The sequence below is a fragment of the Echinops telfairi genome, unplaced genomic scaffold (genome assembly GCF_000313985.2).
Source record: "Echinops telfairi isolate 266 unplaced genomic scaffold, ASM31398v2 ScPeMD7_7420;HRSCAF=8458, whole genome shotgun sequence".
Taxonomy (NCBI): domain Eukaryota; kingdom Metazoa; phylum Chordata; class Mammalia; order Afrosoricida; family Tenrecidae; genus Echinops; species Echinops telfairi.
In genome coordinates, this window is record NW_022111320.1 from 24526289 (window position 1) to 24544934 (window position 18646).

Sequence of the window (18646 nt, forward strand, 5' to 3'; positions counted from 1 at the left end):
GTGTGTGTGTGTGTGTGTGTGTGTGTGTGTGTGTGTGTGTGTGTGTGTCTTTTGCTTGCTTTTCTTTCCTACATCCTCCAACATTGTCTTTACCTATTACCTATGTAATGTTTAAAGCCTCTGTTGTTCACTCTTGAAGTTCCTAGTTGAGGAAACTGCTTCTATTTAAGCTCTCTGTGAGTGACACTTGCCTTCCAGATCATTGTGCGGCAGACCATTAAGTGGTTGTCTGTACTGGGTTTTAGTGCTGTTTTATGAAGCGAAAACACGTACCTGCTAGATGTATCATTGCTTTTTCAAAGGACTTGTACATTATGAGAGTTAACTATTCTAAGGCCCTTCATGAACAAAGCTTGTGGGAAATGGAATTAAAAGATAATGGTGTTTTCCATGAACCCTTTGAATTCCCCTCATATATATACTAGGAGATATCATAGCACAGTGGGTTAACTCGTGGCCTCTAACAAAAGATCATTGGTTTGAGCCCACACACTGCTCTCTATAGAGAAAGAATCTGGCGATCTGGTCCTGTGGGAATGGCTGCCCAGGAAACTGCAGGACAGCTCCACTGTCATCGAGTGTCCTGTAAGCGGAAATCAACCTCATTGAACAAGAACGTGTGAATTGTTTGACTGTTTGCTGGATTTTAAAATACTTAAATGCATATATGAAAGGAAGCATACCTTTATTTAAAATGCTGTTAACATTGAACTTTTCTCAAGTTTTATTAAAAGGACCTACTTTCACATAATTCAGATTCACCAGTTTGAGTGTGGCGAAATATGGAGGACTCTTCCTGACTTGCGATTCTTTTTAAACCAGAGTTTGAATTACCAGCGGTGTGTTTATTTCAAGGAGTATTATACCTATGTAATTTAAAAGAGGCACTTGTCTGGGTAATATCCAGTGCAAATTCATGTGTGCATATCCCACTCAAGGACTTACTGAGTAAATAAATCATCACAATATTGTTCACAACTCCATCAGGATTAGGATCATATTAGCTTCAGTGTACATTTTAAATGGCAAAGGGACTAGACATAACATTTTACAAAGACTTCAGAATATAGATGGTAAAATTTAAGAACACATCCTGGAACTTACTAAAGAGAAGATTTGTGTCCTGGAAATGTCACTTGTAAACTACCTTGTTCTACTACGTTAGTGAAATGTAATGGTATTTTTTTTTCATATAACTTTCAACTTTTAACACAATGTGGTTAACAGCAGATTGTTATTGTCATTGTTTTAATATTCTTTAGCCCTATTAAATGTTTTTTTAAAAATTATAAGTATTGAGGTCTAATATTTTTACTCTTTATTTTTATATTTTAAAGAAATCTAAATACATATAAGGTCACCATTATTTGACATTTTCGTACAAGATACTAATTAGTCACCTTATTATTTTGACAGTCGTGTTGAACTGAAAAGACTATGTGAGATTTTTACAAGGATGTTTGCTGATCCTCATGGCAAGGTATGTTTTGGTATTTAAGATTATTTACTCATAGATCATTTGTGTTACTCACCCCTCCTTACAAAAAAGAGTAACCAAAAAACCAGGAAGCCTTTTCCCCCCTCTCCTTGATTATTGTCTCAAAATAGTGATAATATTTTCAAACATGATTGAAATTAAGTGTCTGATAGGGCACATTTTAGCAATTGCTCTCTGATATATCCTTTCAACCTTCTCCAATAATAGATTGTCCAACAGGAGAAGCTGAAGTGTAGAATAACAAGCACTACTCTTGAGAGACATGCAATAAATTACACTGCATTTTAACTCAAGGGTGGATGTAATTTTGTATTGCTAAGAGTTTTGTACAATTTGTAAAGGAAATTGCGGTAAGTAGAAAACAATAACAAACTATGGTTCTAGTCATAGTTGGTAATATTACGAAAGAAGCATTTTGCACATTAGATATAGTTGATAAAGACTTTGAAAACTTGGCTTTAATGGCTATTAAAATTCATTAGATTAAGTATTTCATTTGTGATATGCATGTGTATTCAAAATTTTTGCTTGGTATTTTCTATATATTATGCATAAAAATGTATTCACTTATTCTGTTTTCTAGCATTGTGTTGGACAATGGTGAAACTTTACTAGTATCTTCCCTTAGGATATCAAGCATTTATAGGAGATACTCTCACCTAAATGAGAAAGACATATAGAAGGAAATTTTCAGAAAACATCAAATTTTGTTCTGGTTTTATTTATTTTGGTCTTCACTTTACTCTCACATACATCATTTCTTCATGTTTTTCCATTTTTAATATTTCCATTACTTACAATACTGCTTAAATATATTAAAAGCCTACTTTATACTAAAATCTAGCTAAAAGTTTAAATCAAGTGGAGGACCTACTTTCAAGTTGACTGTATAACCATTTTTCAATGATATTGCAACCAACAACAGTTTAGAACATAAAGCAGCAAATGGATGATGTAAAGCTTTTTAACATTTTTTCAAAAGGTAGTACGAAATAGTCCTAAACGACACAGATAGCAAACTATCATCAAGTCAATTCCAACTCAGAGCAACTCTACTGGAGGTTTCCCAGACTGTAAGTCTTTCTGGGAACAAATAGCCTTATTTCCCCCGCAGAGTGGGAACCACCACACTTGTGGTTAGCTGTTGAGGGCTTACTGGCCAGAGCTTACTGGCCCTTTTCATTGGTATGAATAGTGGACATAGATTGCTTGGGTCAAATTCCAGCTTTGCTCTACTACTTACTGGTAGTGTGTGCCTTGGTTACTGGACCTGTAAAACAAGATTAGTAATCATTCATATCTGCCTTAGAAGCTTGGGATGAAAAGTAAACGAGTAAAGCCAACAAACATACCAAACACTATATAAGTTTGAAACTTTTTTAACTTAAATATTTTAAATATATAAAATTGAGACATTCTAATATTTTTATTTTGACAACTTTGAGATTTTATTCATGGCCCACTTTTTACTTCATATGGTAATGTGCCAGTTGCAAAATGTATATCCCATGTGGTTCTAGCACGTGACACTAAAGGAATCTTCTCTGGGTGCATGCTGTGTTTTGACATTTTATGGTCCTCAAATCTTCCTTTTACAACATCAGCTCCTGAGCCTTGGATAGGCCAGTTGAGAATAGCATTTCTGGCTTGAAGATTGGGCACAGCTGAGTGTCCTACTCTTAGAAGGGCACATCTGGTCTACCAGTGAGGGCTTAGTGGCGCAGTTTTCAATTCAGAAGACTTTAATTCATACTGGGGGAAATTTAGAGTTGTGCCATCAGCAGTTACAATGTTTACCTTCTTCACAGCAAAAGGTAACCTGTAAAAGAACAATGCTTCTGATATAAAAATTAGAAAAGGAGAAAGGAAAGAAAAAGAAAAGATTAGGACAAAAACCGCTTTGGATACCACGCTTTGGAGCTAAATGTTGGCCCTCTTGAGAAAAGGGAGTGAGTGTCTGTTAATCTTGGGTTCTCTGCAGAACCCAGGGATCGTAGAGACTCGACGACGAGAGGACCAGGACAACACGGCTGTTTGATTTTCTTGACAAGGGTGCGAGGGGAAAACTTAGGAAAACCTCATGCTCTTCTCCCTCATATTCATTTAACTCTTGTTTTTAAAGTATTTTAATTTTATCATAAAACCTTGAAAAGCATTTGTCACTTTTATTTTCTAAGTGTTTTTCTTCCGTACAGGAACTTTGCATTGATGGCGACTAATTTGTGTGTTTTTCTTTTTTTTCTTTTTTTCTTTTTGCATGCTGTCCCCTGTGTTGGAACTCTCAATAGAGAGTAAGTTGGTTCAATATTTGTTGGAAACCTAACTTTACTGCATGACTGTGAAATTAACCCTTTTTCTCTATTTTCTCTCCTAAAGAGTTCATGCAGTGTTGGACCCTTTGCAATCCACGAAACGCTATTTGCAGTTATGCAAACTGTCATTCTGTTTGGAGATGTGCTTTCTTAATCTACTAATTAATCTAATTTGATTATGTTCTTCTGTTCTATAGTTGATGACTGGCACACCTAAGATATAAGAAAATTAAAGGGGAAAAAGCTGCCGCAATTGTAATATCTCAAATATTTTAATTCTGTTCTACTAAAACGCAGTTGTGAGGTTTATGGAATTAAAAATTGACTTCATGAAAAGTTATTTACATGCATATCCTGGATTTTTCGTGTCCCCCCCCTTTTTTTAGGTTAGCCTCTGACCCTCCCACACACTTTCTCCTTGATTCTATTAATGTTATTCATTCCATAAAAGACAGTAGAGCAGTTTACTATGCAGTGATACTCAATTTTCTATTCTGAAGTAAAAAGTTTTTATCCCAAGTATTATTTTAGCATATAAGGAAATTGAGAAATGGCAACATGTGACATGAACTGTTGTGAAGAACAATCAAATGAGAACTTTTGTATGAAACTTCCCACTCCAACTGTATCGTTTGAAGATACACATACATATACATAATATGTATAAATTTTATTACATAAGATTATTTATTGAGTACATCAACACGATGGGACCCTGGTGCCATAGTGGGTGGGTTACACTGGGCTGCTGACCGCAGTGGTGAGCAGTGTGAAATCCCTGGCTGCTTGACAGGAGAAAGATGAGCCTTTCCACTCCATCCTCAAGGTCACTATGATTCAAGATCAACTCGATGGCAGTGCGTTTATCCACAAGATAGAATTTTTAAAAAATAATCTTTTCCTATATATAGAATGCACTAAATAGCATGCCCACCTTTTGTAGTGCACCATATTCACATTGTGTGTGTAACCAAAAGAAAATGTTTCTTACAGAAGTCTTTTTTGAAGGAAATAATTCAGAAATAGTTAAGACAGGGATAAAACCTTTGGATATGTCCACAGATTAGCCAATATGACCCCAGAGACAGAAGTTGGGGAATGCCAAAAAGTTTATAGGAAAAAGAACGAAATTTGTTTTGGCTGAAATGAAGGAAAATAGTTATACATCTTCCCTGACATTACGGGCAAATAACACTGCCTAAAATAAAGGAAAACAATTTTTTAAAAAGAAATCTCCCCTACGCATCCACTTAATAACACTTGATTGAGTCTTCAGCCTAGAACTTTTTCTAATTGGGTTGGAGTTAAGAGAATCTGCCTTATGAGTGATAGCAGTGTTGGTGCAGACTGGACGAGGGGTCCAGAAAGTAATACAAACTTGAAAGGACTCGTAGTTTCTGCTTTTACAAATAAAGAGTATCTTGAGCAAATTGCTAAAATGTTTATTTTTTTTTAAACTTGGATTCAAATAGTAGATTTAGTTACAATTCTGATAAAAATTCCACTTCTTACATAGGAGAAAAAATTAAATTAATGTATAATAGTATAAAGGAAATTCAAGAAATAAAATACATTGAAAACAACACTGTTAAATTGCATTGATAAATGTGCTTTACTCAATTGATGTATGTATGGATGGTGATGAATTGTATGAGCCCTAATAAAATGATTAATTTAAAAAATTACATTGAAAACAACAGTTAAATAAAAAAATAGCATGGTTACTTTTAGGATGACCAACAACTTTAAAAAACAATTTAAAAATATTTTTTGTAATCATTAGTGGTTATAATTTTTCTTATAACATTGTCATAAGATAATTATTTGTCTAGAAGTAAATTTTCCAAACTGTTGCTAAATTTCTTGTAAAATGTCATGACTTTGTTGGTCACTTATTGGTAAGTGTTTTAATGAGATATATCAACTTCTGATTAGCAGAAGCCTTTCATGTTTTTAATACATTTTTTTATCTTGTAGGTTAATATTAGAACCAAGTATGTTAATATTAAACCCCACCCATAGAAATGAATACTAATAGCATGCCATCAAGAACATTTTTTTAAATCATTAAAATTTAGGTACAGGTTTTTATCTTGAGTTTATTTCATTTAGATTTAGTTATAATTATTCCAAATCATTTCAGATTACCTTTGGGGCAGTTTTTGTAAATAATGCATCATATGCCAAAAAATTTTTTTGACAACAGTGTCATATAAATTTTATACTTTAAAGTAGTTGTCACCGTAGTTAATCCTCTGAGTTACTCATTGCCACTCTTCCAAAAAGCTGAGGGCCAGGGAGAATATAGATAGTACCCACTCTGAATTAAAGTTCAGCCAGTGTTCGCTGTTGACATCATTGAAAACATTAGGTGTGCCAGCCATTATGGCCAGTTTCTTTACCGAGTGATGCTGCATGGAATAGCTAATTGTCGAACTTCTGCAGAAGTTGGATTACAATTCAATGTACTCTTGTATCACAGAGTCCAAAGAAAAGCAAGAGAGATTATTTTTCCGCTTGGCTGCCAATCGCTGTGCCTCTGATTCCTGTATTCCTTTCTATTGCAGTTTTGACTTAAACATAGAGGTCAATATTTCCTCCTTTTTCTCCTCCCATCCCCTCTTTACCTTCCCTTCTTCCTTCTTATCAACTATAGGTGTTCAGCATGTTTTTGGAGACTCTGGTGGACTTCATACAAGTCCACAAAGACGATCTTCAAGATTGGTTATTTGTTCTGCTGACGCAACTACTAAAAAAAATGGGTGCCGATTTGCTTGGGTCTGTTCAGGCAAAAGTTCAGAAAGCCCTGGATATTACAAGGTAATGTTTTTCTTTGTATGTATCAGATTTGCTTAATCGTAACCAGGATGTTTCGTTTGTGTGTCAAAAGTAAAGAGTTCTTAGTCATTTAAAATTATTAAACTGTATGCATTCCATTTGGATTCTATGTCTACATGGTAAACATTGGTCTTGGGATAAAACACTGCATTTTTTGCGTAACAATTTTTATTAACATAAGTTGGGTAATTCACGTTAGTATATTATTTCCATTAAAATACATCTGCAAAATAGAGTTGAAGATTGTATTCAGTCTAATGTTTTCCAAAAATGTATTTCCCTGAGTTTAAGAAGAATGTGTAACATAGAAATATTCAAATCTTTCTTAACCAGTGACAGATATATTGCTGCTTTCTTCGGTAGGTTGCTGACATAATTACGTAGAATATCCATTTACTAAGTTGAAGTGCATCTAGGATTCAGAATTTGGGTATAGGAAAGCATCTCTGAAAATGAACTTTGTATTTAATGAACTGTAGTTAAGACAAAATAAGCTATTACTTACTGTGTACTGTTGCTTTTTAATACCATACTGGGTATCAACTCAGCTGTTCATGTTCTTTGGGGAATCACTTTTATTGTGTACTGTATCAAATAGACTGCACCCAGACTGACATTATCGAGAGCTATTTTTTCCGTGACATTTTGTTTTGGTATTCAGCACAGGCTTATGTTCTTACATTTGCTATAGGCTTGCTTTTGACTTTTGTTGTGTTCTGTTCTTTTCCTCACTCAGAGAATCTTTTCCAAATGATCTTCAGTTCAATATTCTAATGAGATTTACAGTTGATCAGACCCAAACACCAAGCTTAAAGGTAATAATTTGTAGTCTTGAAAACTTTGAAAGAAATGAATCACTTTTAAAATAAATTTATGTTGATAATTGTATTTCTGCCACACAAGAAGTTGTTCAATCAGTGGCTTTTGTTTTTATAAACTTTCAGACAGCCAAGCCAGCACTTCGGGACCAGCTTCACTCTTTTGGGAGCTCCAAGGTTTTTGGTTTTATTTCCATCTGCATTATTTCTTAACTGTCTTTACAACCTCTGCAGTGTTTCAGATAATGTGTGTATGCATCTATTTCCAACTACTAACATTTGTAAGCCTTCAAAGCATGTGCAGATATTTGTCTTTAAGTAATAGTCAAATGCCAGGTTGCCCTTGGAGAGGCATACTGGGAGTACGTTTGTAGAAGGCATCACAAGTATGGCCATCTAACCCTAAGCTAGGAATGCAAACACGCTCTTTAAAGTCTTACCTACTTCTATGTTTGTGATTTCCCCAACACTTCTACTGTTTAAAAATATTTTTATTTTAGGAATTTTAATATTTGGGCCAAATGTCAGTTTTGTGTAATTTATTTTATTAAGGAAAAGAGTTAAGTTTCATTTTAGTTTGATTTTTTTATTTCTCAACTGTGGAACAGTAGCGTTTTTGGTTTTTTTTTTAACTGGGATATTTTGTATGTGTGCATAAATTTTCATTGAGAATTGACTTTCTCAATCATACCTTGCATACATTTTCTAGTTAATTTATGATTGAATGACAAAAGAAAAAATATTTTGAGATAAAAGATGAGCCCTGAATTCTTTTCTAAAAAATTCACGTGAGTTATATACAAGATATTTTTTAGTGAGTTTTAAGTGAAATCAAGTCAGGGAAATAACAAGCATATATACATACATATACAAGCCTTATATTTTTCTGCTCTATTCTACACTAAATAGATTTACACAAGCATTATTACCTGGTTGATTTTGCTTTCCCTTTATGGCTGAATTTCATTATGCCTCAAAGTTACGATCATGCTTCCTACCAGGGTTCACTTACCGCAACATGTTACCAAGCTGCTTCACGAAAGAAGTTTCATCTGTTTTGATTTTGAAAAGTGACTTGCCGAAGAAAAACTTACTTTATATATATATATTGATAAATAGGCATTGACTTCATTATTGTACATCATTCCCCACAACATATGATCAGTGATAAGTTCTTATGACAGTTATGATATTAATATTGTCAAGTGCTGTTGAAGCCATACATAGAGATGTTTCACAGTCTAATGGGAATGGAAGTTTAAACCAACTTAAGAACTGAAGATGTGGGGTGAGTTGAGGAAGGGACTGAATTTGCTGAGGACCTTGAGAGAAAGAGTGTCGTGTGATTAAATGTCAGAAAGGAAATACTACACTAGGGGGAAATGGTAATACAAAGTGACTATTTGAGCAAGTAATACTCTTTAAATAAAGAATAGATTTTTTTTCTTGGTCTCCTTTCCTGGGTTTCACAAATACATTGAAGGATTACAGAACTTACAATAATGTGGTGAGCCCTAGTGGTGTGGAGAATTAAGCATTGAGCTGCTGAGCAGTGAGACCTGTGGCTGAGCCTAGTCCTGTACAGGTGTACGGCCTCGGCAACCCTGTGGAACAAGCTACTTGGCTCTATAGGATTGCTGTGAGTCTGAATCAGCTCAACAGCAGTGGGGTTTTTTTTAATTTATAACTTTGTGTGATATTTTGCTAAAATACAAACACTCAAGTGATTTTATGCACATTGGAGCTATTTTGCCTGTGGGTATAGTAAGCACACTTGAAACTGAAAACTTGTGTTCCTCTATTTATTACCAGTCACTACCCTGATTGTCACATAGCACAAATAAATATAATCAATTACTGTGAGAAATTAAAATCAAAATACACTGATGGTCATTTTTTACATTTAATATAGTCACTCTTCAACTATTTCCACTTATAGCAGGTGACATGGCTTCAAGAATCCAGAATGTTGTGTGTTGCTTACGTTAATGGGATCTGCTACTTCGAAGCTAACCGAAGTCTCTTTCCTGTTCACTGTATATTTCACCCAGCATGGCTGATGGGTTACCCATTTCTCTAATTTAATTATTGCTGTGTAAAATTTGTTCATTATGAAATGAAGAAGGTAATTTGGTCTATTCTCTTGTTTTGTTTTTTTAACTGGAAGTAGGAAGCAGAAATTGTGAAAGATTCCGGACCTTATTTTAATGGTTTACTTCCTAAATATTTACTTGGCTTGACATTTCCTCATTGTGAACAAGAAAAAAAATGGCCGTAAAATCAATCATAAAGGACAAAAGAGCATTTTAAAACCTAGTTACCTTAATCTTTAGTAATATCTTTCCAACTTGACATCTTAATTATTTTTAATTATTTAGCAAATCAGCATTTAACGTATATAGTCCTTGTCTATATGCAAGGACTGTGCGCTCTGCACGTGCCATTTCTACAATGAAAAGGTGAAGTCTGAAAGAACCGGTATGTAGAATCCTAGAATGCTGGAAGATGTGGCTCTACAACAGTGGTTCTCAACCTCTTTTCCTGCCCTAGCTTCACTGAGAGAAGGGCATTGAACAGTGGCCTACTCTACAGAATGGAGAAGCTGAATCTAAGCAAGCAGGATATACACTTAGGAAATAGTCTTTTCCTTTGCCACCCACCACCCCACTATCCACACAAACATAAAAAATTTTGGGAGAGTAATGAGATTCTTTTTAGACTCACACACCATAACTCTTTCATACAAATAAGTATTGCCCTTCAGGTACACTTGTTTATTAAACGTTTCTGTGACACTTCTTTTGGAAGGCAGTTCTAACGATTGATGGACTTCTAAAGGAAACATCTCATTTTGTGGCACTAACTCATGTTTGACCAAAACACCTGTATATTGGCCACTTTGATTACCCACTTGATTCACCATGTCTCATTTACGAAATACTTTAGTTTTTTGTTTTGTTTTTCTCCTCCAACAAGGAGAAATTTACTTATTTAATAACGATTGGCACCCATTGAAGCTAAACAGAGTCAGCTATAAGTTTCTAAGGCAGACCCAGCAGTTGATTAATTGTGCCAGAGGAGTAAGTCTTCCCCCGTTGTTAAACACATTATTATATGCTTGTAGCTCAGTTAGGTAGATGGTTATATAACTTGTTTTTATGTTGCTATCGTTTAATTTCCCATTTTCTACAAATAATCATCTCCTTGTTTCAGAAGTTGTTCTCCAGTGTCTCCTTCCATTGGTCATTTAACTGTCCTTTCTCATTGTGCTTACCTCTGCAGGTAAAGGTTGCTATTCTTAAATACATAGAAACTCTAGCCAAGCAGATGGACCCAGGAGACTTTACAAACTCCAGTGAGACTCGCCTGGCAGTGTCTCGGGTCATTACTTGGACAACAGAACCCAAGAGTTCTGATGTTCGGAAGGTAGGTTTTAATGTAAAGATTAGAAGTTTCATCGGAAATAAAGTAAGTCTTAGACTCAGGGAAAAGCTAAACTATGAACAATAGTGGAATGAACAGAAAGGAAAAGTTTTTAAATTAGAAAAGACCTTGTACATTCTGCTGTGTGGGTATCTTCCCCCGTCCCGCCCCTCCCCCCTCGCCCCCCTATCTCTTCCAGCCATGGCCTCGCCATCTCCGGTCATGAAGAAGTCACATCCGAATGGGCCAGTATGAATTTCCCAACCCAGAGTGGTCAGAACTTGTTAACTGGTAAAGAGCCAGCTGGATTAGGATAGAAGGATAGGGCACACCAACATCTTCATCGAAGGGCTCTTGGAATAGCTTGGGATGGCTTTAGGAATGGCATCATTTGGCCCTGTTTGCTTGTTTGTTTGTTTGTTTGTTTTCCAATGACAAAACAGCTGCTGGTGGGATGGGTAATAGAAAAAGTGAGAATGAAAGGGCTGATATTAAAAGAAACCTAAAATCTTCATCTGTTTTGGTAGAAAATCATTAGAAAATATCAAGCTATTAAATAATTGAATAAGGCATTTAATGCCAACTATCAGAAAAGAACACTGAATTCTAGATAGTTGATAATGGTGCAGTTGATGCTAATTCAGTGAGATGTAAATTGTATCGAGGCAAGGCAATTGATTGTTCTTCTGTGGAATTTATCCAATTTTATACTTTTGTTTTTGGTCAGTTGATATAGTCATTACCGTTTGACAATATATTTACATTGTTCTCCTTAGGACCAGTTGTGACATCTTCCCAAATTCTCATTATTAGTGAGTTCAATAAAATCCTTGCCATGTGATAATTCTAAAAATTAAAAAAAGAAACTAAACCGGAGAATTGAGAATTACACCTTTTCTGCTGTCTAGTGAAAAAAAATATATTGATTTTTTTAACATAGAAGAAATATTCAAACTATACTAAAGATATAGCAACAGAAGTGTTGAAATAGGCATACCATCTCCAGTGACTAACCAAAGTATATTCATCTCCATCCTATGTGTCTTTGTTTTCTAGGCTGCACAGTCAGTGCTAATTTCCTTATTTGAACTCAATACTCCAGAGTTTACAATGTTATTAGGAGCTTTACCAAAAACTTTTCAGGATGGTGCTACCAAGCTTCTTCATAATCACCTTCGAAACACGGGCAATGGAACCCAGGTAATTCTCACTTCTTTTCTGGCTGTTGTAGAATGTGATGTTTAAGAAGCAAATGTTCTTCAGAGGAACCACTCCTACCTTGAGGACTAGCCGGATGACTTGCTGCGGCGTTAATAGTGATGCTCGGCGGGGTCATGTTTAGGAGGGTTGTTCGCAGTGAGATTACAGACTTGTCGGGCGTGCGTGCTGGCTTAAGTGTTATGTTGGAGAAGTAAGAGTGAGTAAAGAAGATTGAAGTGTTGTATACTTTCTAATTTGTACAGCATAATTTGCACAGTATGCATAAAGAAGTGAATTTAGGTTTTGTAAGACAGACAAGCATGCCTTTGGTGGTAGGGAAAAGTGAAGATAGCAGGCTTACGGTGAAATTTGAGCGGTAAAAAAATCTCGGGGATTTCTTGAGAAACAAAGTCAAAGGTTTCTAACTAGAAAAGGGATTGTTTCATTATCTCTTAAAATATAAGCAAATTAGTAATATAGCCAGAGTTTACGCCCGTGGAGTAAAAGAGCAAACTCAGGGAGGAATAACACTTGAGTAAAAAAGGAAATTGATAGTTTGAGATCTGTGAGTCCTTGAGGAAAAAGGTGTTGATAATATTTGAGCACAGAAAGAAGCGGCGGAGAACAGGAAATGACTAATACTTCGATGTCTTAATGGAGGGGATGTTTTCCCCACCAGAAATAAATATGTGGACATTTAGCATACTGACCTACTAATATGACTAGTTCATACAGTGCAGCCTAATGATGATGTTTTCCTGAAGCATGTGCATTTCACTGAGGCACAGGTCCTGAGATAAGTCCCTGTCACACTTACTGTCTCCCTCCCAGAGTTCCATGGGGAGCCCTTTGACAAGACCCACATCACGTTCACCAGCCAATTGGTCCAGTCCTCTCACCTCTCCTACCAATACTTCACAGAATACTTTATCTCCAAGGTAATCAAAGGGTAATCTTCTAGTATGGCTTATATTTGCAAATTTCAGTTCTTAAAACAAATATATTATTATGATTCTAACCAATTTCTTCTTGACTGCAAATGTCTTAGACAAATAGAAACTTAGCAGACTTGAATAATACCAAGTTTATTTCAAAACTAATTCTTCATGGTAAAATAGGATATGAAAAATCTTTTTATAAACGAATAGGAAATCTGTTGACATAGCTTTGTAAAGATTGCTTATTTGCATAAAATGGCATACTTATGTTTCTGACATGCTGCATAAATCAAGTAAATAGTAAAAAACTACAGAAAGAAAGCATATATTTTGTCTTTGATATATAGTATATTCTCCAATGTCAATAGGTCAAATTTTTATTTTATTCTAATATTGGATTTTATTTTTAATATTGAACAACTACCACTAAAAGCAGAGGAAAAAAGAAACTTGTAGATGAAAATAGGGAAGAATTAATCAAAATGGCATATTGCATATATTTTTAAGGCAAAAATGTGACTAAGCGGTTGATTCTTAATGCAAAGTTAAGGCATGTATAAGTCTTGCAGTCTTGTGCAATTCAAGGATGGACTGATTTCAGATCAAGTTCTTAACTCATTAAGAAACTATTATTTCTTCCTTTTTCTGGACTTTGTAAAAAAAGTTTACATAGTCATTCTTATTTATAATTATTAATTTGATTTTTTAATAAATCATTTTATTGAGGGTTCTTACATATATTATAAGTGGACATGTACAAATATTGCCATCAGCAATTTCAAAACATCATCTTCCTTCTTGAGCCCTTTGACACCAACTCCTTAATTCCCTCCCACCCCCAACCTGCCATCCTCGCGAACGCTTAATGTATTAGGTATTGTTGTTTCTATTTGTACATATTTGATTTTTGTTAGTCATAGCCTACTATAGCATGTGTCCTGGGATTATTTGTTAAAATTAGACGATATACAGCCTCACAAGAGATCACTAAAAGGTTCATGGAAAAATTCTGTTATCTATAATTCCATTTGTTCCTGAACTTTGGCCCCCCCATGGACTTTTTGAAGCTCCTTTGTAGAGTGTTGAGTGTCATTGTCCTCCATCTCACAGTGAGACAGCTGAAGCCTCTAGCAGAGAGAGAAGGAAATCCCTGGAGGAAGAGGAGGAGGAGTGGCAGTTGAACCATGTCTGTTTTACTGTACAGCCAGGTTAACTTTACCTGGCTGCACTGCCCTTCAAGTATTGAGACATTCAATACGGAAAGATAGAAAAGAGGTCCTAAAAAGTCATTCAGGCAGCAGAGCTCTTGTACTTAAACCACTTAGAGCTGCCGGGTTTTGTTTTGCTAATTGTGCTTTGGACTATTCATTCTTTAAAGAGCCCTTGTGATTCAGTGGGCTAGGTATTGGACTGCTACCCACCAGGTCAGTGGTTCAAACCCACTAGTGACTCTTGAGGAGAACAATGAAGCTCTCTGTTCCTGTAAAGACTTGCAGCGTCTAAAACTTTATATAGTGTTATCAACTCGATGGCAGTGGGTGGCTTGGAATCCTGTCCTTATAAATATCTTCCATAGTTTCTTCAAATGTTTGTATTTCATATAACTGCAAGTAAGTAAAGTGAGGTATTCTTTTTCATAGTGCATTTGATTATGACACAGAAAATATGAATTCTGAAGATATTTACAGCTCACTTAGAGGTGTTACTGAAGCAATTCAGAATTTCAGCTTCCGTAGTCAAGAAGACATGAATGAGCCGTTGAAAAGAGATCCTAAAAAAGACGATGGCGATTCAGTGAGTATTTGAGAGCTCTTACATTGCACTTTCATGTTTCGTAAGAGTAGATTTTAAAGCCTTTGCTTTCTGTCATTGTAGAGTCCAGTCACTTGTCTTTTCTTATGTATCCTATATGCCAGGCCATGTTCTAGCCATCGGATTTGCAAGACAAAGTTTCTGCACTCAAGTTCCTAGTACTCTAGGGGAGACAAACACAAGCCAAAATAAGCAAACAAAAAGATTTTCCGATAGAGATGAGGCTTGTGGGGGTTGAAGTTAGAAATGCTTTGGGGAAATATTTTGGATTGAATGACCAGAGGACACTTCTTTTACAAGGTGACAGTTACATGAAAACCTAAATAGAGGGACAATGGATAAATATAATGGGGCATTAGTGGTGCTTTCAGGTAAGCATTGGCCTGCTAACTGCACAGACAGTGGTTCAAACCCACCAACCACTCCAGGGGAGGCTGTCTGCTCCCTTAAAGGTGTACTGCCTCAGGAATCTTACATCAGGGTCACTGTGAGTCGGAAGCCAACTCGGTCACAGTGGGTCCTTTGGGCAGGGGATCTTGCTCTTCCATAACAAGGAATGTGGTTTAATGTACATTGTAACATGGATGAACTTTTAAAACATCCCAAGTGAAATAAGCCAGGCACAAAAAGGACAAATATTGTACGATCTCATTGTAAATATTGGGAACAGAAAGTGCCTAGAGCTGGAAAGTAGATTAATGGAAACCAGGGCCTCGCTGAAGAGGGGAATGAGGAAATGCTGCTCCAAGGGTACAGAGTTTCTATATAGGGTGATGGAAAAGTTTTGGAAACAGCCTCATGAGTGTAAAAAGATTAAAATTGCAAATTTTATGTGTTAGATATTATACCACAGTTTTTAAAAATATCATTAAAGAAAGCTGATGGTGCCCGGTTATCAAAAGATACAGCATCTAGGGTCTTAAAGGCTTGAAGGTAAACAAGCGGCCATCTAGCTCAGAAGCAACAAAGCCCACATGGAAGAAGCACACCAGCCTGTGCAATCACGAGGTGTCGAAGGGATCAGGCCTCATCAGAATAAAAAAATCATATCATTGTGAATGAGGGGGAGTGCGGAGTGGAGACGTAAAGCCCATCTTTAGACAGTTGGAAGCGTCTCTGGGAGGAGACGAGCCAGTCAGGGTGCCATGTAGCAATGATGAAACATACAACTTTCCTCTAGTTCCCACATGCTTCCCCCCACCCCCCACCGCCCATCATGATCCCAATTCTACCTTACAAATCTGGCTAGACCAGAGGATGTGCACTGGTACAGATAGGAACTGGAAACACAGGGAATCCAGGGCAGATGATCCCTTCAGGACCAATGGTGCGAGTGGCAATACCGGGAGGGTGGGTTGGAAAGGGGAAACCGATGACAAGGATCTACATATAACCTCCTCCCTGGGGGACGGACAACAGAAAAGTGGGTGAAGGGAGATGTCGGACAGTGCAAGCTATGACAAAATAATAATTTATAAATTATCAAGGGCTTATGAGGGAGGGTGGAGCAGGGAGGGAGAGGAAAAAATAAGGAGCTGATGCCAAGGGCTTAAGTGGACATCCAATGTTTTGAGAATGATGAGGGCATTGAATGTACAAATGTGCTTTACACAATTGATGTATGTATGGGTTGTGATGAGTTGTATGAGCCCCTAATAAAACGATTGAAAACATACATATCATTAATAAGAGGTAGAGGGAGACTAAGAAGGCTGCCCATGTAAGATCTAGGAGAGCAGAATCCCATGAAAGAAACAGCAAGCACACTTTGTTTGATTGAGAACCTGGAAGAACATCCACGTGCTTAGAGCCTTAGGAACAAGTAGGAGAGTTGAACATGGGCCACCACACATGAATCTTCGGTGAGAAGATAGGAGTTTAGATTTTATTTTCCTCTTAAGCACACTGATACTGCTTCCATCTTTGTTTTGTGTGACTCTAATGAAGAACACTATAACGCATTCTTTGTGACATTTGTTAATTTTATGTTGTTGTTAATTTTTGTTGTTGTTCTTTCTAACATCTTAAAGACTGCTCAAAGCAAGCCCTCTTAACATCAGGGCTCCCTCCCCTGCCCTCTGGCTGGCTCCTGCCAGTGCTTTCTCTGCGGGTCCAGCCTGGCCAAGCGACTGGTAGTGGGCGGAGAACCACCTTACCTCTCCTCCGGGTTCTCAGCCCTGGTAGTACAATGGTGAAAGCACCCTGCTCACCGAATGGTCAGTGGCTTAAACCTTCTGGCCACTTCCTAAGAGAAAAAGGGCGTGACACTCCGTTAAGGTACAGACAGCCTAGAAAACCCCATGGGGCAGTTTTACTTGTTCTGTAAGGATCACTGAGTCAAAACAACAACCTCCCAGAAAGCCCCCTGTGCCAGCAGTAACAGGATAGTCAGAGTCAGTGCTTAGTTGGGGCTCAGCAGTTTTTTTTTTCTTTTTTCTTCCAGAGAAAGCAGGACACAATGCAGGAAGCTCAAGTGGGGGATTTTGACAGAAATGAGTTTTAATCCTGGTTCCCAGCAGTTACAAGCTAGACAGGCTCCCACTTCGAGGAAAATAAGGATATTTATCACCACAGAAGTTATTATATTTCATAATAATTTACATGATTCCCTCTGGCCCAAGCCTCTCTCCTGAACTCCAGAGTCTTACAGCTGCTACTTACTTGTATTCCTGATTTCTCCCCTACAATGGCTTGGTAAAGCAGAGGGGCAGTGTAAAACAGGAAGGTGCTCAAGGAGATGGAGTGACAGCGTGGCTGTAACCGCGGGCTCGGAACATATCAGTTGTGAGGACGGTGCAGGGGTGGCAGGCAGTGTTTTGACCCGTTGTACCTGTGTCACTATGAGTCGGAATAAATAACAACAAAGTTGCTCAGCCAAAAAAACTTGGGGCAGAAGAGTTGTTCCTTGGCTCCCCTCCTTCTCTTCCCCCCACTCTGTGTGCTAGGAAATTTGTTGTTTCTGCCTTCAGAAATTGTCATATCTCACCATTACCTTTCCTGTCCAAGTCATCATCATCAACTCTTTCAACAAGGTTTTGAAGATAGGGCCCTCCCTGGCCTCCCTGACTGATCTCCTTGATCTATAGTCTCTTCTTAAAGCTGCTTCAGTGTAAAAGCCAGTCTATGACACCTTAACATCTTCCTGTGCCTCCTTACTCCTTAAATTTTCCAGACATGTTCCCACCTCAGAGCCTAGAAAACGGCTTCTGACACACTGTTCCTTCATTTAGCCCCAAGGTAATTCCCTCGTGTCTTTGCTCAAAGACTCCTCAGTAAATCTTTCTCTGCTCACTCTAGTTAATCTCCTGCCTCCCGCTCCCCCTTCCACTTGAGTGTTGATAATGCTGTTGGTAATGATGATGCTGTTGATAATGCAGTACCTGATTCATCACCTCCTAAAATACTGCATACTCTTTATGTACTAGACCACTCACTGCCATCAAGTCGGTGCCAGTTCAGAGTGACCCTTCTAGGACAGGCTAACTCGCTGCCCCTGTGCTTCCCAGGCTGTCACTCTTCACAGGAGTAAAAAGCCTCATCTTTCTCCTGAGGTGCTTCTAAACTGCTGACCTTGTATATTGCAGCCCAACATGTCACTAGGCCACCAGGGCTTCTATTCATGTATTAGGCTCTTTTTATTGTCTCTTCCCTCCAGTAGAACATAAACTCAATGAAAGTAAGCATCATTTCCCTTTTTGTTCATTAATATATCCATAATGCCAAAAATAATAGTTTACAAATAATGGGTTCACAGTCAGCAGTTACAGGACACGTTTCATAGAGACATGATTGCTAACCAGAACTGCA

General features: G+C 37.2%; 1 protein-coding gene across 34 annotated transcripts in view; it reads left to right on the forward strand.

The window, feature by feature from the left end:
- Nucleotides 1-18646, forward strand: part of CLASP2 (cytoplasmic linker associated protein 2) — a 177671-nt gene that overhangs the window by 137134 nt on the left and 21891 nt on the right. For 12 of the 34 annotated variants that reach the window (XM_045297472.1, XM_045297476.1, XM_045297497.1 and 9 more), the window contains 7 exons: nucleotides 1417-1480; nucleotides 6467-6630; nucleotides 7385-7463; nucleotides 10749-10892; nucleotides 11946-12089; nucleotides 12921-13027; nucleotides 14668-14821. In XM_045297472.1, coding sequence (XP_045153407.1) covers nucleotides 1417-1480; nucleotides 6467-6630; nucleotides 7385-7463; nucleotides 10749-10892; nucleotides 11946-12089; nucleotides 12921-13027; nucleotides 14668-14821 — 856 coding nt within the window. Of the gene's footprint in view, nucleotides 1-1416; nucleotides 1481-3786; nucleotides 3790-6466; nucleotides 6631-7384; nucleotides 7464-7592; nucleotides 7644-10748; nucleotides 10893-11945; nucleotides 12090-12920; nucleotides 13028-14667; nucleotides 14822-18646 lie in introns of all 34 variants that reach the window. The other 22 variants (XM_045297466.1, XM_045297468.1, XM_045297474.1 and 19 more) reach the window with 3 other exon arrangements.